This window comes from Cavia porcellus, unplaced genomic scaffold (assembly GCF_034190915.1).
Source record: "Cavia porcellus strain 051 isolate PalLab524CR breed Dunkin Hartley unplaced genomic scaffold, mCavPor4.1 scaffold_7, whole genome shotgun sequence".
NCBI lineage: Eukaryota > Metazoa > Chordata > Mammalia > Rodentia > Caviidae > Cavia > Cavia porcellus.
Genome location: NW_026947490.1, coordinates 27,485,535 through 27,509,507, shown reverse-complemented (window position 1 = coordinate 27,509,507; position 23,973 = coordinate 27,485,535). Strand labels below are relative to the sequence as shown.

The window sequence follows — 23,973 nt, the reverse complement described above, 5'->3', positions numbered from 1 at the left end:
TGAGTAGTTTTCTGTTTTGGGGTTACGATGCCGCAGCTTCTAAGGAATGAAAGTAGAATCGTGGATGGCTGGGTTCTGAAGGAATAAGGAACAGGGAGGGCCCTGGGTAGTAGGTGGCAGGGATCCTAAATTATTGGGTCTGACACAGGAGGGAATAGATACTCTGAATTCTAGGTCAGATGGGAGCAAAGGGCCGGAATTTAGGACTCCTAAACTCCGGGAGGAGGGGCTGGGGGGCGGGGATCCCCAGGTCAGAGAGAGGAGGTGGAGGCCAATTCCCCAGGTCTCTGGTCTTCCCGGCAACGCCCCCAGGGTTGGGCTCAGGGTTTGGCCCTTATTTACTCCGGGATCTCTGAGCCCCAGCACAGCGGATGTGGGGAGAGACTCCAGGACAGGCGGCTAAATCGGGATGGCATCGGGAACACGCTACGCAGGGAAGGTGGTGGTTGTGACGGGGGGCGGGCGCGGCATCGGAGCCGGGATCGTCCGCGCCTTCGGTGAGCAGGGGTCTGGTGCTGGACCTTTCCTGGGGTAAATGAGAAGGGTAGGGGAGTGACTATGAGAGTGAGAAGAAGAGATTGCATTCTAGATTCTTCTTTTAGCGAAGTCTGTTTTCAACGCCGAGGAAGGGTTCAATGCCCAGCGCCAGAGTTTTTGGCCTGCTGTCCAAAGCAAATTCCTCACTTTCTGGGGCTGTTACCATGGCTACGGGGGGCAGTTCAAGGAATTTGTGCGTCCCAACCTGAGGTTGACTGGGGAACCCACAGATGGGGGCTCAAGAGCTCAAGAGTTCAAGCCCAGCAGTCACCTGGTGAGGCCAACGGGAGAGTGTGTTAGGTCTCTGCCCTTTGTCCTGGGGTTTATCAGGAGACTTTGGGGTCACAAGTGGAAGACGATATTGGTCCTACTCCACGTGGCCACAAGAGGGCAGCACGGGTCTGAGTGAAGGCCGGCTAGGGACAACCTGTTCTTTCCCTGCAGCTGAAAGTGGGGCACACGTTGTCATCTGCGACAAGGATGGTGAGTGAGGGTCCCTAACTTGCCCTAGACTCTCCTCCCTCAGAGCTGGGGGGCCCGGGCCGGCTCCTCCTCTAACCCTGGCTCCAGCGCCTCCTCTCTGTCCCTGCAGAGTCCAATGCCCGGGTCCTGGAGCAGCAACTCCCGGGCACCGTCTTCGTCCGCTCTGATGTGACTCGGGAGGAGGATCTGCAGGTGAGCTCGCCTCTGCCTTGCACCCCCCCTTCCAGCAATTTCTACCGCCATGCTCCAGCTGGCTGTGTCACAGCGGGTCTTTCTCTTGCTGCTGTCCTGTCTGCTGCATCTGGATGCCTGCCCTTCCTCTCCATGTCTCCTGTCCTTTCTGTCTTGTGTGTATTTTTTGCTTACCCAGTCCCCATGTCTCTATTCCCTTTTTCTGGGTCTCTGTCCCCTGCTCTCCGGTTTCTCAGGTGATAACTGTACCTTGGCTCTGGCCAACCCAGCCTCTGGCCTCCTCTTTCTTCTCCAGCTAAGCTAGCAGCGCTGGCCGAGTGTGTCCCTCCTGGTTCTTGTCCCTGTCCCTTTCCCACCATCCCTTCCAATTCAGCCCTACCACTTCTCCAGGATTGTGCTTCTCTCCTCAGACCCTGATTGCTGAGACCATTCGCCTGTTTGGCCGTCTGGATTGTGTGGTCAACAATGCTGGCTACCGTGAGTATTGTGGCCCCATAACCATTTTCCCCGGCCATTTGGCCACCTCTTGGCCTCCACCATACCCTCCTATACTTCAGTTTCCCCTCTCCCTGGCCCCGGTCCCCCATCTTACTTCATCCCTCCCTGTTCCCTCAGATGGGACAGTGCAGCTGTAATGCTCACCCCAGCCTGAAACCCTGGCTCTCAAGCTGGCCATGATGGTGCACGCCTGTCATCTCAGTGCCCAGGAAGCTGAGGTAGGAGGATCACTGGGAGTTTGAGACCAGCCTGGGCTACATAGTGAGACCTTCTCTCAAAAAACCAAACCAAAAAATTTTAAAAACAGAACAGAATTGTCCTTACTCTGGCATTCACTGGTGGGCCGGTCTAGGTGACTCCCTTAAGGCTTTGACTGCTTGTAAAATAAAGAAAATTGAGCATAGCAGCAGGGGTTGCTGCAGAATTTAGGACCACATCTGTCCACACCCAGATGTTTGCACATCTGACACAACCATGACCAATGGCTGGGACGCGGAGTTATCCACTGAGTCATTGTTAGCTTCATGAGCCCTGGCACGCTGTGTCATCTGAAGGCTGCTTTTCCGGTTGTTCCTGCTGGGAAGGGTAAGGACAGGCTGCATGGCCTGGAAGAAGGAGGCAAGATGACACTGAGGAGGTTTGGCACAGTGCATGCTAGGTGCCCATCTGAAGCCCTGGGGGAAGAGGTGGCTGTTCTCCCGTCGGTGGGATGACGAGTCTCCTGTCTCCTCTACTCTCTGCCCTCGGTCCTGTTCCCAGCATGCCACCCCTTTATTTTATTTTTAATTTTTTGGTTTTTATTACCGAGACAGGATCCCACTGTATTCCAGGATGGCCTGGAACTCACTACGTAGCCCAGGCTGGCCTCAAACTCACAGCACTCCTCCTGCCTCAGCCTGCCAAGCATTGGGATTAGAGCCATGCGGTAGCACACCCAGCAACTCTCTATGCCTTTGCTCACTGTCTCATTCCTTGGAGAAGCCATGCACTTTATCTCCACCTTTCCTCCCATCTGGGCCTTTGCACCAAGCTGCTGCTCCAGCCCCTCTCTAGTTTTTATTTTTTTTTGTATTTTTACTGGTACCAGGGATCGAACTCATGACTGCCTGCTTGCAAGGCAGGCGCTTATGCCACTGAGCTAAATCCCCAGCCCTCTAGTTTTTATTTTTGAGACAGGGTCTCTCTGAATTGCTAAGTTCCCCAGGCTGTGCTCAAATTTTCAATCTTTCTGCCTCAGCCTCCCAATTGCTGGGGTCACAGGTGTGTACCACCACATCTGGTTCCCTAAAGACCTGTCTTCCTTAACTGATGCTGCTTGCAGTCCTTGGCTTGTTGCCCCGTCCCCTGGATCTACCATGCTTTCCTTTCCCCCATCGCTGTTCCCTCCTCTCTCCTCAGATCCAGTGGCTCAGTGGCCAGAGGACACCTCTGCCCAGGACTTCCGGCAGCTGCTGGAGCTGAACCTGCTGGGCTACTACTCCTTGACCAAGGTGAGGTGGCTCCTGGCCCCAGCCACGGCACTGCAAGCCCTACTGCACCCCAGAGCCCATGTCTTCCCTTGCTTGGTTTGATCTCCCCCCAAAAACCTCGTTTCTTGTTGACACTAGGCAGTGCAAAGCCCTCTGTCCAGCCAAAGCCACTTGTGTAGTGACACAGCCCAGCCTTCTCAGGAAATTCCATTTTATTGTTGTTGATTTTAAGATGGGGTCTCACTGTGTAGCTCAGACTGGCGTCTGTGATGATCCTCCTGCCTCAGCCTCCTGAGTACTGGCATTACAAGAGTGTACTACCTTGTCTAGCTAGGGTTGTTTTGGTTTTAGTTTTATTTGTTAATTTATTTTTATATTTTTGGCTAGGGTTTTCTGGTTTTGTTTTGTTTTTTGGAGACAGGGTGTTTCTACACAGTTCAAGCTGACCTCAATCTCACAGCAATCCTCCTGCCTCAACCTCCCAAGTGCTAGGATTACAGGCATAGGCTAGCAAGATTGTCATGGTTAGCTAGGGTTTCCTTAAAGGTGAGTTCATGTGGATGAACTTTTGGATGTGGAAGCTGTCAGGAAGGTGGAAAGGAGGTGTGAGGAAGAGTGGCTCTGGCAGAGGAGCAGCTGGTTGCAAAGGCCCTGTGGTGGGCTGTGGCTACCTGGATATGAGCGGGACAGCAGTAGAGTCAGCGTGGGAGTGAGGGCAGAGAGGGTACCCAGGAGTCCAGATGTCGCAGGACCTCTGAGGCGCGGGATAGTCTCAGTTTAGAGCTGGAGCCCGGGGTGTCCAGCTGGCGCCCTCTGGTGGCCACTCGCGGAATGGCCTGCGCCGTGACCCTGGGTGGGGCGACATCTGCCCAGCTTTGGTATGAAGCAGCTTCAAGCCTGAGCTTCTTTAGAACCACCAGGGAATTCAAAAGAGTTTTTGTTGTTACTATTTTGTTTTGAGACTAGGTGTTACTACCTAGCCCAGGCTGGCCTGGAATTTAAGATCTTCCTGCCTTAGCCTCCGGAGTACTGGGGCTACAGGCATATAGCACCATGTCCAGCAATGCTTAAAGTGAAAGAAAAAACAATCTAAATGCCCATCAACCGTGGAATGGATAAAAAAAGATGTGGTATTGTTATACAGTGGAGTACTGAGTACTACTCATCCATAAAGAAGGATAAATTGGAGAATTTTATAGGTAAATGGAGGCAAGTTGAGACCATCTCCTTAAGTGAAATAAACCAGATGCATGTGTGTAAACATCATATTGTCTCCCTAGAGTGAGAAGCTGAGAGAGTAAATAAGAGAAAAAGGTGTGTATATAATAATATATATATAGACACTTACATATGTATATATATAATATATGATAGTTAAGATGGTTATGTTACTAATTTCTCTTAGCTCATTGAAAAGAAAGTTTTGTGCTAATATTGTTTGGACAGTTAAATGCCAACATCTTATACTCTGAATAACTAATTTAAAGGTAAAAATATGCAGTGTATTAACCAGTGTTACCCTCTAATTATCTTGTTTTGAAATTTTTTTCCTCTTTAAATTTTTTTTTAAAAAAAGAAAAAGAGAATTCTATAATACCCATATGCCCTTATTTGTATCTAACAGTTACACACACGCACACACACACATGCACACACACACCAACCTTCTGTATCCATAGGTTCCACATCTGTAGATTCAACTAATTTACCAAAAGGGTAGCTGAGAGAGGTGGTGGAGTACCCTCTAATCCTAGTACTCTGGGAAGCTGAGGCAGGAAGATTACAAGTTCCAGCTCAGTCTGGGGAATTTAGTGACTTATCAAGACACTGTCCTAAAATAGAAGAATTTCTTAAAAAAAGAGCTAGGGATGCAGCTCAGCGCGTGAAGGCCCTAGGTTTAATCTCTAGGACAGTCACACTTGTTTAGGAGAGAAGTGGCGGTCTTCAAAGCCTCCTATGCCCTGGCCCTTTCCTCTCTGACCTCAGCACCCTCACACTGGTTCCATTCTACCCCAGGACCTTGGTACTTGCTGTCCTGACGAGTTCTCTTCCTGTCCTTCCTGCTCACTCTGCCCTCTATGTCTGTGTTCGGTTGTTTCCTTGCCAAATTGCTTTTTGAAATGCACCTACCCCAGTCCCCTCCCTCATCCCAGTGACACCCAGGTCCTCCTGATACGCCTGCCTCCTGTGTTCCCCACCTCCACCAGGGCAGAAAGCTACGGCTGCAGTGTTCCTGGACTTAGCCATGGTGTCTATACATAGTAGGTGCTCAATAAACATTCACAGACGGAATTTGGAGGTGGGGAGAATTATATCCCATGTGTCTCAGAAATAGCTTTGCCAGGGCTCCTGTGTGGGCAGAAGAGACACTGAGGCTTGGAAGACACTGGATTGGATTTCTAGGAGTGGGTGAGGAACTCCAGAGAGGGCTCGGGCAGAGTTAGAAGAAGCTGGTTGTTAACAGCCAAGTGCCTCCCTCCTCCTGCACACTGAGGGGATCAGGATGTGCAGACACAGGCTTGTAACCCCAGCAACATGGAGGCTGAGACGGGAAGACTGCACATTCAAGGCCATCCTGGGCACATCGCAAGAGTTTGTCTCAAATTTTTTAAAAAAATGCAATAAAACCAGAACTGGGGTGCACTGAGCCTGACAGAGCATGCATTTATGTCCCGGTACAACAGTGTCCCAGGGATCTGCTGTGAGTCTCACTGGGTGGTAGGAACAGGCCCCACCCTGGTCATCCCAGCTGCCCAAGGCAGGTGACAGGAAGGTTAGAATCTGAGTTCATCTAAGGTCATGTCCTGTCCTGCATACCAGGAGCGGGGACAGTCAGGAGAGAAGTTCACAGAGAATTCACTTAGGTCTCCACTTCTGTTTGTTTTTGGATTTTGTTGTTGTTTAAGACAGAGTCTTGCTCTGTAGTTCAGGCTGGCCTAAAACTCACTGTGTAGCCCCCTGGGACGCACTGTGATCCTCCTGCTTCAGCCTCCTGAGTGCTGGGATAACAGACGTTCACCACCAGCTCCAGTTCTGTTTTGAACACAGAGAAACCTTCCCCTCTGAGCCCTTCCTTTATTTTTTATATAGCTGTTTGGACCTCTCTGTGGCTTTCCCTAGCTTGTTGGGGGCAGGGTTTTCAGTAACATAAAAAGCCAGAGAGATGTCAGACACTAGAAAAGGGGGAAGAGAGAGAAAGAGAGGGAGAGAGAGCACAAAATTCTCTTTTAGCGCTGGGCATGGCGGTACATGCCTGTCACCTCAGCAGGCAGGAGGCTGAGGCAGGAGGATCACTGGGAATTCCAGGCCAGTCGGGGCTACATCGCTAGGCCATGTCTCAAAAAACCAAACCCAGACAAAATAAATTCCCTTCTAGACAAAGAAAAGTTCCCAAGTACCAAGACCCAGCGACACAAGGGCAAGCCACACGAAGTGCTAGGTGTGGTGGGTCACTGTCCCGACATCAGGGTATGGTGGCTGATTCTGCTTCATGTCCCCAGCTCGCCCTCCCCCACTTGCGGAAGAGCCAGGGCAACATCATCAACATCTCCAGCCTGGTTGGGGCCATAGGCCAGACCCAGGCGTTGCCTTATGTCGCCACCAAGGTATGCCAGCCCCTGCCCTGCCTTGCGTCCTACTCCCCGCCCCGGTTGGGTCTGAGGCGTCCCTGGAACTGAGACGTGGAACCTAGTGAGCGCTTCTGCAGAAGAGGTTTGCAGTTCGCTGACTCCCGAGGTGAGAGGAGTTTTCATAAACGGAGCGGGAAGGGTTCATTGGGCAGATTTTAGGATGAACACAAGAGGGCGCTCAGAGAACTGAGACCGTGTCGCGGGGAGGGCGGACAGCTATTTCTGCTTCTCAAGAGAGGTGGAGGGGCTGGGATTGAGCTCAGCAGGTGTAACCGACTGCCTGGCAAGTGCGAGATCATGGGTTCGCTCCCTGGTACCAAAAAACAGAAAAACAAGGGGGGTGGGTGGGATGTGGAAGCCCCAACTCACCCCAGGAAGGATACGGCCCACGCCACAGGTATGGGCTCTGTCTTATTTTTTGTTTTTTAGTTCAAACATTCTTTTTCTGTTTTTCCAGAGTAGAAAATATTTATTGGGGGAAAGAAAGCTTCTAAGAGACAGAATGGGTCCCCAGGGGTCTGCCTAGGCATTCTTTAGATTGTCTCCACGTGTCGTGTCCCCCACCCCACCGTTCCTCTAGGGTTCACCCTCCTGCTCTGTACTCTCAATGAAGCCACTTCGTGGACTGTTGGTTTCCTGAGGAATTTGGTTGGGTCAGGTCCTGGGGGGAAGAAGCCTAAGTCTAACTAAGGGAACACTGATGCAGATGGCCTTGGGCACCTTGGCTGTGTCTTTGTTTTTTGTTTTTTGTTTTTAAGACAAAGACTCACTATACTATCATAGTTCTGGCTGGCCTTGAATACACTATGTAGCCCAGGCTGGCCTTGAACTTTCATCCAGAAACTTTCATCCAGGCTGGGATTACAAGCTTGCACCATCATAATTTTTGTTTTGTTTTGTTTGTTTGAGATGGGCTCTAGGGTCTCTCTTTGGAGCCCACATGGCCTGAAATGCATAACCCTCGTGCCTGAGGCTTGCCCCAACAAGCCCTGTGACAAACCTTTGGGTGCAGGAACCTGGGAAAGTCCTACATGTGATTCTCAGGATCACCCCCAAGGAACAACTGGTGACAAACAGTTCGGCCCCAGTTTTCCCCAAGCCACAGAGCCTGGTGCCTTTGAAAGCAGTCTGCTGGGAGGGTGAGATTTCTCCATCCCGCTGCCCCTGCTTGGGCCCCTGGCCGGAGAGGGGAGATGGGCGGGGCCCTATCTTGTGGAATCTGACTCTGTCCCTGGGTTCTCTACAGGGGGCAGTCACAGCCATGACCAAAGCCTTGGCCTTGGATGAGAGCAAGTACGGAGTCCGAGTCAACTGGTGAGCAGCTTCCAGTAGGCAAGAGCCCCATGGGCCGCTGGGAAGAGGGCCGAGCCCCTTGGCAGCATCTGTGATGCCCTCTGCCCCCATTCCCCAGTATCTCCCCAGGGAACATCTGGACCCCGCTGTGGGAGATGCTGGCAGCCTCCTCACCAGACCCCCAGGCCACGATCCTGGAGGGGGTGCTGGCCCAGGTGAGTGCAGAGCAGAGGAGACCTGGGGGCGTGGCGATCCAGGGGCGTTCCCAAACCCCTCCCGACCCCCTTTCTCCGACTCTCTCCCCAGCCCCTGGGCCGCATGGGCCAGCCCGCTGAGGTGGGCGCCGCAGCTGTGTTCCTGGCCTCAGAAGCCACCTTTTGCACAGGCATCGAGCTCCGTCTGACGGGGGGCGCAGAGCTAGGGTACGGAAGCAAAGCCAGTCGGGACACCCCTTTGGAAATCCCCATGCTTCCTCCTGACTTCCCACGGCAGTCCCTGGCGTGTACCACCTCCCCCCAGGAGCAGCTCCCTGCCCCGTAGACTTGAAGCCTGCTTAGGCGATCGCCCTGTCGGTCCTCCCTCCCCCGGGTTCTCAACAAAGTAGCTTGCACCGATGCAGAGAATCGCTGTTTATTCCCTGCCCTTTCTACGAGTTGGCCATACCAGGCTTCCAGCCCTGCGCCCACACTTCCCTCTGCCCTGCGACCCAGCTTCCCTCTCGGCCCTGTGTCAGTGCCCCCGTTGCTAATTCCTATCGGCCAAGTGGAGAGCGATTTGGATTCACCTTAGTTAAAACGCCCCCACGGGAGGTAAATTAAGCGCTAATTAGGAGAGAATGGAGAAGCAGCGAAAAGGTCTCTTTATTCTTTGGCGATCAGGGAAAAGGACCTTTGGGTCCCTGGTCCGTACAGGAAGAAGGTGGCTGCCCCTGGGGAAGTAAGGTTGAGACAACTGGGTCAGAGGGAGATAGGGCTGAAACCGGAATGCCTGGGTTTAAGAGAGGAAGAACCAGGGGTGTGTGGATCCCCGGATGCGACTGTGGATCTTGGGCTCCGCGCCCTGGCGCAGTGTAGGTGAGGGTGCGGGGCTATAAGGCTGCGGCCGGTTGGTCCCGGCGGGGGTGTGCGGCAGACGCTGATTGGCCGAGGCGGGGGCGGGGCGGCTTGTGGGCACCGCCCCTACCGTCGTGGGCTGGGAGAGGGGGGCCGGGGACTCGGGCCAGTGGAATAAAAACAGCAACATCTGCGGGGGAGGGTGCGTGATTGGGGAGCTCTAGCCTGTGGCATTTGAGGTTGAGGACAGTGACTCTGAAGCAGGATTTGTGAACATGATGGGGGTGGGGATGGATAGAGTTTGGGGAGAATCTCCCAGAATTATGGAGGCACAATGGCCCAGGATGTTGGGAACATAGCAGAGATGGGATTTTAGTGTCTCAGTGATCTGGATTGAGGAGTTTGGGGACAGTAGGTGACTGAGGAGTGACTCAGGGTCACTTACTGTCACAGGTCTGAATGGCCGAGGTCAAAACCTGAAGAGTGTGATTGGCATCTCCCCTGAATTCGGGGAGATGCTCATAAAGGTGGTCACTAGGGACTTCTGTGCGCGGGGTGAGGTGGGGCACCTGTTATCGGAGACTCACGGATGAGTGGGACAGAGAGCGACAATGTGGGGGGGGCTTCAATGATGAAAGGGACTAGAAAGAAGCAAACCCTGGGTGCTTTTATCTCGGGGACAAAGAACACATATCTTCTTCATGGTAAGAAAAACTACAAATTCACACAGGATGTATCCAAATTGCGGGGCCAAGCTCCTCTTGCATACCCCCGACCCCCGCACCCTCTCGGGCCACTTCCCAAAGTCCCATTTTGTGGTGCATTCGCTGACAGTCACTGTGAGCTCTTCCTTCCCACAAAAAGACTGTGATCAACGGGAACTTTCTGCTCCTTGCATTTGCCCCGGCTTATCCCGGACTGCCTATCCTGGCCACCACTCCACGACAGCTTTAGTGAATAAATAAAACAAACGCTGCACCGAGGCTCTGGCGTGCGTGTGGCTGGGACAGAGCAGGGGTGGGGGCTTGGCTGGGTGAGTGATTTTCAGTTTCTTCCTCTTCCTGTGCATGTGCTCCGGTAACAGGGCCAGAGAACTGGAGGCCTGGCCCGAGCCACCCCGCCACGCTTGTCCCTGCGGGAGGGGCGTGAGTGGGGCGTGGCCAGAACGGCTTTCTCCGGGCCGGGCCCCTGCAGGGTACAGTTAACCCGCCACGCTGACCATGGCCGCAACCGCGCTGGGGCAGGTGGGTTCGCGGCCCGGCCGCTGGGGCAAGGGGAACCTTGGGGAGGGGTGCACTTCCGGGAGGACCACTGGAGCGCAGCGCTTCCGGCTTGGCACAGCTCCTTTGGCCCTGGGGTTCCGTGGCAGGGCGCGCGGACGGGGATGGTTCCCCCTTGCGGGGTGCCCCAGGTGCTAATGGGCTGGGGGAAGTAATTGATGAGAAGAGGGTCTGCGCTGGGAGGTGTGAAGTGGGAAGCGTAGAGGATGAGGCTGTACTGGGCGAGGCCGCGGCCCAGAGCTGGTGTGATTTGGGGACCACAGCCCTGGGGCATTAGGGAGGAGTCCTGCGTGGGGCCTGGGCTGGCGGGAGGAAGCGCAGAGCTCGACCTTAAATTGGATCCCTCGCATTGGATCACACTCCATGTGAAAAGGAAGAGCTAGCAGTGACTCTGGGGGCCCTGAAAGTAGATGAAGACATATGCGCAATGTTTATCTGAAGCTTAGCACCTAGTGTAGAAACTGAGGCAGCGTCCCTTTGTCCAGGAGAGGCGTCCCTTTGTCCAGGAGAGGCGACAGGTCCTGTAGGCGAGTTGGACCACCCACGCTCACGGGATAGCTTGTGCAGCAGCAGGATTCCGAGCAGGGTTTCTAAGTGGAGAAGGAAACAGTCAGGGAGTACAGCCGTTTACCCTGCAGCGACCTTGAGAGAAAAGTTCCTGTTTGCTTTACACCTGATTTACCTGGGTCAACCCAGGCTGCGAAGAGCAGCCCTGGCCTTTCCTTTCTTTGGGTCTTAGTGACTGACTGCGACAACTCTGGGATAGACAGGGCCCATCTGGGCTGTTAGAGGGACAGTCATGGCCATGACAAGAACAGCACTGCACTATAACGAGAAGCCATCCTGGCTGCGATGCAAGGACCTGGAGACTGGCTGTCTGGGCTGGGCTTCCACAGGGACCCTGCTAGATTCTGATGGTGATGGACACACTCGTGAGCTGTGCTGGGGACAGCAGCCCTGGGTTGTGCAGAACACGGACCGGGAGGCTCTTGGATGTCACCGAGCTGTGGCCAGTGCACCACCCGCACCTTCATCATTCCTGACTGGGCTGCAGGCTGTTGGCACTTTGTCCCCATGGTTTCCCTGACACCTGGCATGGCTTTGGGCCCACCCCCACCGCGTGGGATGAGAGATGGGAGCCTACAGGAGAGCCCTGGCTTCAGAGACGTGCCCAGCAGGATGAAGGTGGCTTTTTCCATAGTTACCAGCTGTCCCTGGCCAGTGAGATTTATAATCTCCTGGATGCCATGCCCAGCTGTGTGGCACATTCTCCTGCTTCTCCTTCCTCCTGGATCAATCTTCATCTCTCTATCTGTCTCTCTCTCTCTTTGTCTCACTGTGTAGCCCAGGCTGGCTTCAGGGTGACCCTCCTGCTTCAGCGTCCTAAATGCTGGGAAGACAGGTGTACACTCCTACGCCTGGGTTCTAATTTTTAATTTTTTAAATTTTTTTATTTCTAATTTTCAATTTTAAGACAAGGTCTTGCTAAGTCACCAGATTCCCTGAGCTGAGTTTGAATTTGAGATCCTCCCGCCTCAGCCTTCTGGAGTGCTGGGATTATAGGGCTGTACCATCATGTCTGGCTCTGAGCTTCTCTGAGACAGTTTCTCTCCCACTCTTTCCTCATTTCACTAGCTGTGCTTCCACTGTAGGCCCTGACATCTAAACTTTATCTACTTCTTTCCTTTTTCCTGTCCTGTCTCCTGGCTTCTCTTTGTCCTACCATCAGTCACTTTTCTAATTTCTCCAGGCTTTCTTTCTTAAGTTTGTCTCTTTTATCTTTCCTTATTTATTTATTTTTGGTACCAGGAATCAAATTCAGGATCTCACGCTTTGCCAGGCAGGCACTGTGCCACTGAACTAAACCCCCAGCCCTCTATTTACTTTTACTTTTTTTTTTTGATACCCGGATCGAACTCATGACTGGGCACTTGCAAGCAGGCACTTATGCCACTAAGCTAATTCCCTAGCTTACATTTTAATTTAATGTTTTTGAAACAAAGTCTCCCTACGTCATGCAGGCCAGCCTTGAACTCACTGTGTAGACCAGGCTGGCCTCAAACTTGCAGTGATCTTCCTGCCTCAGCCTCTGGAGTACTGGGAATATAGCTATTTACCGCCATACCTGACTTCTCCCTCTTTCATCTCAGCCTCTCGCTTTATGCTCAGATTTATTCACCAGTCCTTTGCCTTGCTTTCTCCCCTTTCTAGCCCGCATCATCCACCTCGGTGTCTTTGGTTCATCCACTTCCCCGTCTGAGTCCCTTTTCTTTCTTTTCTGTTTTTGGCTCCCTCTGCCGTCCTCGCCATGATGTGCTGGCTGCCCTGTCCTGTCTCTGCCTTCTCTCTACCACATGGAGTGTCCTGGCCCTTTCTGGGCAGCTGTGTGACCACAGGGCCAGGCGGGCTGCCTGTCACCTCCACAAGGCATGTGGGCAGCGCATGCTGATCATCCCAGAAGCCCCGATCTGCACCCCCAGGCTGCACCTCAGGCTTGGTGGCCCAGCTCCCAGCTCCCCATGACTCACCTACTTGTCATTGTCGCTGTCCCAGTTCACAGGTTGGGAACTGAAAAGGCCACTCTGTTTCCCTCAACCTCAAGATCCAGTGGTCTCTCTGCAGGGCTTGGGAAAGGGACATTGTGAGGTCAAGGATCATGCTGCTGGACACAGCCAGACCTGCTCTCCCTGGCCTCCTTGGAGAGGAGAAAGACGAGGGCCACTTGAGCATGGTTCTGGGTGACTGCAGGGCCCCCTGTCTTCATGGAGATTTGCATGGAGTGGAGTCCTTGTGCAGGGTGGGGCTGGCAGGAGGTCAGAGCCCCGGGCTCTACAGCAGAAATCCTAGAGCTTTGGACTCCTGGGACCCATGCTGGGGGCCAGGGCCCGCACCCTTGAGTTCTGGGGGAACATAGTTTCAGGGCCCTTACTTTTCTAACTGAAGACAGGCTTGAGGACCCCGCTGAGGTCCTCACTTACCTGCACACCTTCCTGCGTTGTCCTCTATCTGAGCTGCTCTCAGGCTGGGGCCAAAGTTCTCTGGGGTAGGAGGCGCCTGCGCTAGACTTTGCTCCAATGGAGGAGGGCGGGAGTTGGGCTGGTGCTTTCGAGGGACAGGATGACCCCTTGGGACTTCGGGAAGGGTTGGCCAGGCACATGCTCTGAAATGCACTGGGGTTGCAACACTGGCCCCAAGGAAACTCCTGGGTGGAGGAGGGAAGCAGGAGAGGTTGGGTGCCCTGGCTCTGTCTGCGTCCCCCACTGGCTTCATCACCTTGCATATTGCTCTCCACACACAGATATGGGCCCGGAAACTTCTCCCTGTCCCCTGGCTTCTGTGTGGTGCCAGAAGATGTGCTTCTTCCAACTTCAAGGTGAAAGCAGGGACCTGGACCCCCGGGACTGAGGGAGGAGGCTGGGCCTGAACCCCCTGGGTCTGAGTAGGGATTTGCTGGCAGCTTGATTCAGGGATTGCCAAGAGTCTGGCAAACCCAGAGTAAAGGTAGATAGCAGGGTGGTGTAGTAACCTGCCATCAGGCAGTGGGAAAGCAATGGAGCCTTGTTTCCCAGAGGCCTCTGGGGTATCTGGGCCTCCTTTGTGGGTCTGAGATCCCAGTGCCTGATGGGAGCTGTAGTTTTCCAGTTTAGAATCTAGCCAAACCCAAACAACACCCCCCCACCCCTCTCACCCCCCCCCCAACACACACACCTGGGTGCCCCATCTTTTTCAGGCTGCAGACCTGCAAATGCAAATGACCCAAGAACCACAAAAGAAGCCCAGCCCCAGCGAGCCCCTGGTGTTTGGGAAGATGTTTACTGACCATATGCTGATGGTGGAGTGGAGTGGGGCAAAGGGCTGGGGCCAGCCCCGGATCCAGCCCTTCCAGCACCTCATGCTGCACCCGGCCTGCTCCGCCCTCCACTACTCCCTGCAGGTGGCCAGGCAATGTCTGTATTTCCTCTTTGCTGTGTCTCTTGATAAATGTATCCCTTTCTTTCATTTATTTATTTATTTATTTATTGTCTTTTTGAGACAGGGTCTTGCTATGCAGTTCAGGCTGGCCTTGAGCTCACTTTGTAGCCCAAACTGGTCTCAAACTCCTAATGATCCTCCTGCCTCAGCCTCCCAGTGCTGGGGATTACAGGCGTGAGCCACCATGTCTGGCTATTGGGTTGGGTTTTTCTATCTATCTTTTCTTTCTTCTGATTCTGCTTTTTCCTCTTTTTCTTCCTCTTCTTTCTTTTCTTTTTTGAAATCAGGTCTTGCTAGGTAATTCAGGCTAGCTATGAATCACTACATAGTCCAGGCTGGCCTTGAACTCATGCTTTTTTTTTTTTTTTTTCTTTTTGTGGTTTTTTTTTTTTTATTGGTACCAGGGATCGAACTCACGACTGCCTGCTTGCAAGGCAGGTGCTTATGCCGCTGAGCTAAACCCCCAGCCCCCTGAACTCATGCTAATCCACCTGCCTCAGCCTCTTGAGTGCTGGAATTACAGCTGTGAGCCACCACACTTGGCTTTTGTCGTGTGTCTCTTCTTTCCATGCATTTATCCTTCTCTGTTGGGACGCCTCCCCTTGCTCCAGGCCCTGGTGCTGGGTGGTGCAGAGTCCTTTACTTTAAAACCCTGCAGCTCAGGCAGAGCTCTGTATAATGTGTTGCAGCCATGCAGGAGGCCAGCAGAGAGCTCTGTTGAAGCTCCTTCTACCAAAAGGGCAGCCACTAGTGCAAAGTCCCAGATGGCAGAAGATTGTGGGATTGGGGTCTGGCCACAGACTGGGTGTCGGAGGGGCAGAACTTTGTCCAAGGAAGCTGGGAGCCATGGAGGACTCAGCAGTGAAGCAGCAAAGCCCGGCAGGAAAGAACAATGGCAGAGGTCTGACCAGGCCAGTGTGGTGGGTGGTAGCCTCTAACACCATCTTTCTGGCAGCAGTGAAGCCTTCCATGCTGGCGACACCCCCTCAGATACCCATTGCTTGGGTGGTTCCAGCCTGTGCTACTGTGGACAAAGCTGTGATAAGCAGTCCAGTGCATGTATCTCTCTGCCCAGTTTCAAAGCCGTTGGGGCAGAGGCGAGGCTCTCCTGTGGTTTGGGAAAGTGTTAAAACACGTGCTTGTGGGACTGTGGGTTTCCACACCTGCGTTCTGAGCCTGTTTCTCCAAACGTTGGGCAAGCCTCGTCCAATTTGGAAATCTTTTCCAGTCTCCTGAGTGGTTTTAAAGGTTCTCCAAGGAATTCCAGTGTGCATTTGCCTCCTAATTAGGAGCGCAGATGGTTATTTTAGGTTTTTGGTGGTAGTGAGGTGCTACTCCTTGAACTCAGGGTCTGCTCAGCCTCCAAGAGTGCTAGGATTACAAGTGTGCCCCACCACCTTGGACCCTAGCACTTTTCCTTTTTGAGACAGTCTCACTAAATTCCCCATGTTGACCTCAAACTTGGGATCCTCCTGCCTCAGGCTCTATGGGACCGGGGATTCCTAAAGCCCTGTTCCACCAGGCCTGGGTTTCTTATTTAAGAGCCATTTGTATTTCCTTTTCTGTAAACTATTTGCTAGGTTAAAATTTTCGGTTAGAGGGCCAGGGATTTAGCTCAGCGGCCCAAGAACCTGCCTAGCAAGCACAAAGTCTTGAGTTTAATCCCTGGTACTGAAAAAAAAAGTGGGGGGGATCCTTAAATTTTCAGTTAGGTTGGATTTTTTTTTTTTTTTGGTCTTTTTTTGTTTTTATCGATCCCCGGTACCGATAAAAAAATAAAAAATTAAAAAAAAAATTGGTGTGTAGCTGGGCATGGTGATCCCCACCAGTAATCCTAGCTACTTGGGAGGCTGAGACAGGAGGATCACAAAAATTTGAGGTTCGTCTGGCAGTTTATGGGGATGGTAGCTCAAGTCTCCTTGGGTTCAAGCTCTAGTTTTAAAAAAAATGGCTGGGGTAATCCTAGCTCTCAGGGGACTCAATTTAATTTTCTTCCTAGGTAGACAGTTCCTTTTTTATTCTATTGTTCAGGCTGGACACAGTGTTTGTACCTACCAGTGTCACACTGTTTTAAGTAGCTCAGATTTAAAGTCTGTTTTAGTATCTTGCTCTTTGTCCCCCTAACCCCCCCAAATGTACTAGTATGCTTACTTACTTTTCATTCATTAAGTCAATAAAAACCCATTGTATGCCAAGCACCACCCAGGTTCCAGGGATGGGTGCTTCTGTGGAGAACAGGTCAGAAGTGGTCCTGATCCTAATGCTCTTCCAGCCTCTAGTGGACCAGATGCATAAACATGAAGTTGCAGGGCAGAAATCCCAGTGCCCTAGCCTGTCCCTGGGTGAGGACTCTGGCATGAGAGTGGTGACATTTGATTGTACCATTTTTTGTCATGGTGCTAGGGATGGAGCCCAGTCAAGCACTCTGCCTTGGAACTTTATCCCATGTCTACTGTTTTTTTGCTTTTTTTTTTTTTTTTTTTTTTTTGAGACAGTGTCTCACTGTATAGTTCAGGCTGGCCCTAGAGGTACTCACTGTGTAGCCCAACCTAGCCTTCAATTTGCAGAGATCCTCCTGCCTTGGCCTCAGGAATGCTGGGATTACAAGTGTGCGCTGTACTGTACTGGTGCTAAATAATACCTTCCGGGAGCTCTAGGAACCAGACAAACAATTGGTTTGTCATCTGCGTTCTGTCTCCGTCTGTCTGTATCTACCATCTGTCTCTTCAGCTTGCCTGTCTGTTGTAATTCGATGTGTTCCTCTGTCCCCTGCTCTGTGCTGTCCTGCTGTCTCTGCATGGTGATATTGGGGTGTCTCCAAGACCGAGCCTCCCACCCTCTGTCCCTGCAGCTCTTCGAGGGCTTGAAGGCCTACAGGGGCAGAGACCAGCAGGTCCGCCTCTTCCGACCCTGGCTCAACATGGATCGGATGCTGCGCTCGGCCCAGCGGCTCTGCCTGCCGGTGAGCAGCCCCTGGCCGTGGAGGGGCGGGGTGGGGTATGGGCACCCCCAGTCCTGACATGTAAAGGTTCCACCTAGACTTTTGACAAGGCGGAGCTGCTGGAGTGCATCCGCCGGCTGGTGGAGGTGGAGAAGGACTGGGTCCCCGAGGGGCCTGGCACCAGCCTCTACGTGCGGCCCGTGCTCATTGGCAATGAGGTGAGCCTGGCTCAGGGAAGGGAAGGGGCAGGGGTTGAAGGCGGAGGCCAGGCCTGGACTTCCAGTCACTCACACTGCCCCCCTTTTCCCTCACAGCCTTCACTGGGTGTCGGCTGTGTCTCGAAAGCACTCCTGTTCGTCATTCTCTGTCCTGTGGGCTCTTACTTCCCTGGGGACTCCTTGACCCCCGTCTCCCTGCTTGCTGACCCAGCGTTTATCCGAGCCTGGATAGGGGGTGTCGGTGACTACAAGCTGGGGGGGTAAGTAGCACCCGAAACCTCAGGGTGTCCCGTGCCCTGGAAATGACGGAACCCAGATTCTGAGCTCAGAGTTGGGGGCTGTCTGGGTGTTGTCCTTGCCTTGTTCCCATGGCCAGGGCCACCCACTATGGGGAGATGACGGCCTGTCACCAAGGTGCAAGGTCCAGGCTGAGCTTGGTGTCACCGTGGACACACTGTGGGAGGGAGGTGAGAGCACGGCACAGATGGACCAGATGAGCCTCAGCCAGAGAGGGAAGGGGCCTGCTTCAGCAGGGGAGCCTCGAGAGCGCCAGAAGGAGCCTGCAGGTCCCAGACGCATCACGGGGGGCAACACTGGGAAAGGCTGGGGATTTCAGGACATGGCTCTGAGGAACGGTGTGAGGGAGACGAGCTCAGCAGGAAAGGCAGGGTGCAGGTGCCATCCAGAGAACAGGAGGAGGCAGCAGGGCCCATCCCCCCAGGGACCCTGTCTGTGGCACTGGGGAGCCACAGGAGGGCTGGGAACTGGGAATAGTAGGTCATCCCCAGTAGGGAAAGACTCCTCGAGGGCCACATTGGGGGGCGGGTTGGGAGGGTCCCTTGTTGAAGCTGACCAGGCTGCCACCCACCAGGAATTACGGGCCCACTGTGTTAGTGCAGCGGGAGGCACAGAAGCGGGGCTGCGAGCAGGTGCTCTGGCTGTACGGGCCCGACCAGCAGCTCACCGAGGTCGGCACCATGAACATCTTCATCTACTGGACCCACAAGGACGGGGGTGAGCTCAGCGATGAGCCAACCCCGGCCCTGGGGGGAGTGGCTGGTGATTCCCTCTTTCCTCAGAGGTTGCAGTGCCAGGGATTCCAGGGGTGGGATGGGGTGGGAAGAGGGCTCCAGGCTGTGGGTGACCCCTCCTTACACCTGACCTAGTCCTGGAGTTGGTGACGCCGCCATTAGATGGGATTATCCTGCCTGGAGTCGTCAGACAGAGCCTGCTGGACCTGGCCCAGTCCTGGGTAGGGTCTGGGGCACCTTGGGGTGGGGCCAGGCATGTTGGCAAGTCTCTATACCCCTGGTCTCTGTGCCTGTCTTCCTCGGCATCCTCTGGGGAAGGGAAACAGGATTAGAGCTATTTCCTCTCCTGCTTTGAAGGGTGAGTTCCGGGTAGCAGAGCGCAAGATCACCATGCAGGAGCTGCTGCAGGCGCTGGAGGAGGGCCGGGTGCGGGAGATCTTCGGCTCCGGCACTGCCTGCCAGGTCTGCCCGGTGCACCAGATCCTGTACGAAGGCAAGGTGAGGCGGGGCTGCTGAGGGGGCAGGAGAGGAGATGGTGGAGACGCCCCAGCCTCACGGCACTTTCTCTCCCAGAATGTCCACATTCCCACCATGGAACATGGGCCTGAGCTCATCCTCCGTTTCCAGAAGGAGTTGAGGGCAATTCAGGTGAGTCCCACCCACAGGGAATTGGCTGGAGGTTTCTTTCCTGGCACCTCCTCAGTCATCCTGGATAATAGTCCCCCTGTCAGCCTATAGGCCACAGGCTGAATAAGTTTTCCAGGAATTCCTTTTGGCTGAAACACTACCCCTTGGTGCTAAATAACACTTTCCGGGAGCTCTAGGAACCAGACAAACCAATTGTCATTTCCACTACTCAAGAGCCTCTGCTTCTCCTGGTGGGAGAAATCCCCTTCCCATGAGCCTCTGCAGCTTCTGGGGCTCCTGGACAGAGGAAACCCTTTCATCTTCTTGTGACCTTTTGAGAACACAGGGTCTCTTTTTCGTGCTGGCCCTCCCTCTGGGCACACAAACTGGACTCCTAAGACGCCCTAAGGCTCTGAGCTCTGCCTTTGGGTTGAGAAATCTTACTCCTTAAGGACCTCCTGCCCAAGAAAATTTCCTCCCATAAACCTCTGGGGCCATTCCTATGCTTCTGAGCCAAGATGGCTTTCCCCTCCACCTTTCTTGTAAACTTGTACACTACAACTACACTTCTGACTGGGCTTTCTGAGTTGGAACTACTTTTCCAACGCCTCGGGAGCTCTGCAATTCCTCAGAACTCCTTTAAGCCCCTGTGCAGTTGCCTAGATGGCCCCTCCCTTCCCCGTGACAGATGGTGTTCCCTGGGGATTGGACTTCATTTCCCATGAGGCTGCGGGGTGGAAGCCATGAGCCCTCAGTCTGGGGCACTCAAAGGCCTCTTGGGAGTTGTAGTTTACCCCCCCGCCCCCCGTTTGTCTTGCAGTACGGAACCAGCGCCCACGAGTGGATGCTCACTGTGTGAAACTGCGGGGCTCGGCTGGACCACACCTTAGCCTCAGATCAACCGACCTGTCAGGACTCATTTGAAGTGCAATAAGAGAGGCCCAGGTCCCTGGCGCCCCCTGGTGGTTGCTACACTCCCAAAGCTGTGAGAGCTGGGTCCAGGCCTTTGAGACCTGGCCCTGCGACAGGGGCGGGGACCCGGTGGCCTCTCCCTACCCCTGCTGCTCCATGTTCATCTCCTGGGGGGTCAGAGATGTTTCGTGGCCTCGACTCTGCATCTCTCCGTTCTCAGGCCGGACCCCACTGCTGCCGTTAATTTTTTTTCTCTCTGTTCTTGCTACAATTTTGAAATAAAATGCCAAAGAACAAAACATTGGCTGTCATCTCCAGTGACGCAACTCAAGACCTAGTGTTTTAAAGCAGGAATCCTGACCTTTGGCCACTTTGTCTTCAAGGACCCAGTGTCCTGGTGGTCTCTAGCCCGGGAGCAATTTCTATCTCTCCAGTCAGAGTTAGCATTTCCTTCCCCTTCCCAGCTCCCATCCTGGGGACAGTTTGCATCCATTCCCGACATCCACCCATCAGCCCTGGGCCCCTCTCAAAGTCATTGTTTTCCCTGACTGCTCGAGCGCACTCTCCTTCTCTCTCTCTCTCTCTCCTGAAACTGAGGATTGAACTCATGACCTCACACTTGCCAGGCAGGTGCTTATACTGCTGAGCTAAATCCCCAATCCTCCTTTTCTTTTGAGGCAGTGTCTATGTAGCCCAGGCTGGCCTCAAACTCCAGGAGATCCCTGTGCCTCAGCCACCTGAGTGCTGGGTTGGCAGGCTTTCACCACCATCCTTGGCCTCTGTCTCCTCTTCACCCCCTAGGTGCTGGCTTCAGGGTCATGGTTTGTACCCTGTCCCAGACTTCACTTTAAAATATATATATTTTACAGACAAGATCTTACTTTGGCTGGCTTTGAACTCCTTCCAAATGCTGGGATTACAGGGTGCACCACAACACCCAGCTTCTGAGTTGTCCTTAAAGGAATCTCTTGACACTCCTGAGCTGGCCTTGTCCCTCAGGGGCCTCCAGCACCTGCAGCAGGTGATCACTGCTGTTGGAATGTTTGAGCATCAAGAAGTTTATACAACAGAACCCAGCATGGTGGAATATGCTGTAATCCCAGCATATGGGAGGCTGAGGCAGGAAGATCGCCATGAGTTCTAGGCCAGCCTGGACTACCCAGTAGGTTAAGGCCAGCCTGACCTACATAATAGGATTCTGTCTCACAAAACAACAAAAAGTTTATAAAACAGAGTCCTTGTTATGCGTCTGTGTCGTTTGTGTGGCCACTTCACGCAGACACTTTGCTCATTTCTATGTGGACGTTTAGAGAGAGGAGATTGGGACCCGGCAGATCCAAACCTGCCTCTAGTGTGATTCAAATCCAGAGCTTGGCTGTGAGATTTGATCTCTTTGATCTCTTTGATCTAGTTTGCTGGAGGGAGACCCTGGGGGACTTTTATTTTTGTTTGATTTCTGGTTGTTTTTTTTTTTTTTAGACAGTGTCTCACTATGTAGTTCAGGCCTTGAACTCACTGTGTTCCAGGCTGACCTGGAACTTGCAGGGAGCCTTCTGCCTCAGCCTCTTGAGTGCTAGGATCACAGACATGCCCAGTGCACTCAGCTCCTATAGGCTCCCATGGCAGCTGTGATCGATGGCCTGTCTAATAGCATGCAGCACTGGCCTGGAGTTCTGATTTCTTCAGGAAGCCGCTGACTGGACTTCCCTGCCCACTCTCTGCTCGGGAGGGATGGTTTTCTCACATGACCATCAGTATTGCACACAGCAAAAAGCAAAAACACTTTCAGCTGAAACTACTTAGGCCTCTGGGAGCCAAGCTGGGCTTCATAGGTGCTCGAGCAGGCGAGTCCCATAGGGGGAGCTCCTGGGCTCCTGGCCGCCTCCTCTTACGGTCCTGGTGTTCCGTTCCCCATTTCCACCCTCATCTTTGCTGATGAGGTCGGGCCCACCGCTGCACAGGCCCCTGTCACCTCCACCTGTGAGGGAAACTGGTAGCTGGGGTCACAATGAGCCACATCAAAGGGACTGTTTTGCCACCTTGGCTGAGCCAAGCAGCCAAGGTTAAGGTCACTAGTGGCCCTTCAGATTGGCATCCCAGGACCCAGGGACAGATGTCCTGAGGCTTGATTGTCATCAAGCTTGATTGTCAGACGCTGCTAACCTGGGCTGATTGTGAGGAAATATTTGATCTGAACTGAAGGGGCTGAGGGCTGGGGGTTGAACCCACCACATGGAGCTACTCTTCAGCCGTTTGTATTTCTAGTCTTTAAATTTTGAGACAGGGTCTCTGTCTGTGTCACTAGGTCGCTCAGCCTGTTCCTGAACTTGAGATTCTTCTGCCTCAGTCTCACAGAGTGCTGAGATTACAGCTAGGCAGCCCCATGCCAAATTTCAAGGGCTATCTTCTAAAATACCTGATTAGAGGTAGGGTTGATGGTGCATACCTATAATCACAGCACTTGGAAGACTGAGGCAGGAAAATTGATGTGAGCTCAAGGTCAGCCTGGGCTATATAGCAAAACCCTCTCTCAAAACAAAAACAACAACAAAGCCACAAAACACTCATCAGGGTATAGTGGCACCCGCCTATAATTCCAGCCCTTGGGAAGGTGAAGCACGAGGCTGCTGCAAGCTTGAGGTCAGCCTGGGCTACAAAGTGAGTTTAAAGTTCAATTCCTGGTACAAAAAAAAAGTCAGTTCAAGGCCAGCCTGAACTACTCAAAAACAAAACAAAACAAAAATGTGAGCCAGGCATGTTGGCACATGCCTGTAGTCCCGGTACTAGGGAGGCTGAGGTAGGAGAATTGTTGCAAGTTTGAGACCCAACCTGGGCTAAAAAGTGAGATCAAGGTCAGCCTGAACTAGTGAGATCCGGTCCCCAAAAGTAAAAAAAAAAAAGTACAAATGTGTTCCAGTATTGTCTCTAGGACTCCCCCTCCACCTTGTTTTGAAATAGGAATTCACTGTGTAGCCCAGGCTGGCTTTAAACTAGTAACAATCCTCCTGCCTCAGCCTCCTTGAGTGCTGGGATTACAGGCATGCTTTGCCTGGCTCTGCTTAATTGATCGGTGTATTTCGTGTTAGTAGCATTTTAGTAAGCCCAGGTGCTTTCCAGCTGGCCACAGCTCAGTTTGTCTCTGCCTTCCTCATCCCTCAGGCCACAGACTTGGTTTCCTTGCTACAGGAAACATGCTGCTGAGTGTAAATCCCTGGTAAGTGGCACTTTGTGCAGCCTGGAATTCGTCTGCCTCTTTTTTCTGTCTCCTGGCAACTTCCGCCTTTGGCAAAGGTTCTCATCTAATAGGTTTTCCTGAAAACACAACACACATACCTAAAAATAAACTCAGAATGGTACTTAACTGGCATCCCAGGGATATAAAGACACGAAGATTGCAAATTTGAGGCCAGTCTGGGTTACAAAGTGAGACCCTGTATTGTTTTTTCCAATACTGGAGATTGAACCCAGGGCCTTTGCACCGAGCTAGTTTTGAGACAGTTCTAAGTCTCTTAATTTTCACATTTAGCCTCACACTTGTGATCTTCCTGCCTCAGCCACCCAGAATGCTGGGATTACAGGGACGTGCTACCAGTTGGCAATGGTTTCTTAAATATGACACCAGAAGCAGAAATAGAGGGGAAAATTACCTACATTAGACTTCATCAAAATTAAAAATTGGGCAGAGTATTACGCGGCTCATACCTGTAATCACAGCAGTCTGGTAGGCTGAAGCAGGAAGACTACAAATTTGAGTCCAGTCTGAGTTATTCAACAACTTGAGATGATCTCTTCTATAGGTATCAGATATTATGAGATTCTTTTTGTTTTATTTTTTGAGA

The 23,973-nt window shown here is 52.8% G+C and overlaps 3 protein-coding genes across 9 annotated transcripts in view; 2 read left to right on the top strand and 1 right to left on the bottom strand.

Moving 5' to 3' along the window:
- The window catches only part of Bax (BCL2 associated X, apoptosis regulator), a 94,606-nt gene extending 82,021 nt beyond the window's left edge, over positions 1-12,585 (bottom strand). Inside the window, exon 1 of the mRNA XM_003465527.5 lies at positions 12,582-12,585. The gene's annotated coding sequence lies outside the window, so the exon portion shown is untranslated. The remainder of the gene's footprint in view (positions 1-12,581) is intronic.
- On the top strand, positions 253-8,716 carry Hsd17b14 (hydroxysteroid 17-beta dehydrogenase 14). 2 transcript variants are annotated; one of them, XM_003465435.4, is made up of 9 exons: positions 261-497; positions 982-1,020; positions 1,130-1,212; positions 1,623-1,689; positions 3,109-3,200; positions 6,680-6,784; positions 8,055-8,122; positions 8,220-8,316; positions 8,408-8,716. In XM_003465435.4, the coding sequence occupies exons 1-9, from the start codon at positions 410-412 to the stop codon at positions 8,639-8,641; spliced, it is 873 nt and encodes a 290-aa protein (XP_003465483.1). In that variant the 5' UTR covers positions 261-409; the 3' UTR covers positions 8,642-8,716. The 2 variants fall into 2 exon arrangements, with proteins under 2 accessions (XP_063109137.1, XP_003465483.1); XM_063253067.1 differs by lacking the exon at positions 982-1,020 and having other exon boundaries at positions 253-497.
- On the top strand, positions 9,809-20,433 carry Bcat2 (branched chain amino acid transaminase 2). Of its 6 annotated transcripts, none has more exons than XM_063253064.1 (11): positions 9,812-10,397; positions 13,732-13,806; positions 14,164-14,367; positions 17,257-17,367; positions 17,457-17,564; positions 17,661-17,824; positions 18,436-18,578; positions 18,731-18,816; positions 18,953-19,093; positions 19,169-19,243; positions 20,043-20,433. In XM_063253064.1, the coding sequence occupies exons 1-11, from the start codon at positions 10,374-10,376 to the stop codon at positions 20,079-20,081; spliced, it is 1,170 nt and encodes a 389-aa protein (XP_063109134.1). In that variant the 5' UTR covers positions 9,812-10,373; the 3' UTR covers positions 20,082-20,433. The 6 variants fall into 6 exon arrangements, with proteins under 6 accessions (XP_063109133.1, XP_063109131.1, XP_063109134.1 ...); XM_013147939.3 differs by having other exon boundaries at positions 9,813-10,564; XM_003465436.5 differs by having other exon boundaries at positions 9,814-10,397; positions 17,445-17,564.
- Positions 20,434-23,973: the final 3,540 nt, after the last annotated feature.

Coding starts and splice junctions, on each gene's coding strand:
- Hsd17b14 (XM_003465435.4), top strand. CDS start 410: ATGGCATCGGGAACACGCTACGCAGGGAAGGTGGTGGTTGTGACGGGG. Junction 1,021..1,129: donor TGTCATCTGCGACAAGGATG/GTGAGTGAGGGT, acceptor CTGTCCCTGCAG/AGTCCAATGCCCGGGTCCTG. Junction 8,317..8,407: donor TGGAGGGGGTGCTGGCCCAG/GTGAGTGCAGAG, acceptor CTCTCTCCCCAG/CCCCTGGGCCGCATGGGCCA.
- Bcat2 (XM_063253061.1), top strand. CDS start 10,538: ATGGTTCCCCCTTGCGGGGTGCCCCAG. Junction 10,565..13,731: donor CCCCTTGCGGGGTGCCCCAG/GTGCTAATGGGC, acceptor CTCCACACACAG/ATATGGGCCCGGAAACTTCT. Junction 14,368..17,256: donor CCCTCCACTACTCCCTGCAG/GTGGCCAGGCAA, acceptor CTGTCCCTGCAG/CTCTTCGAGGGCTTGAAGGC.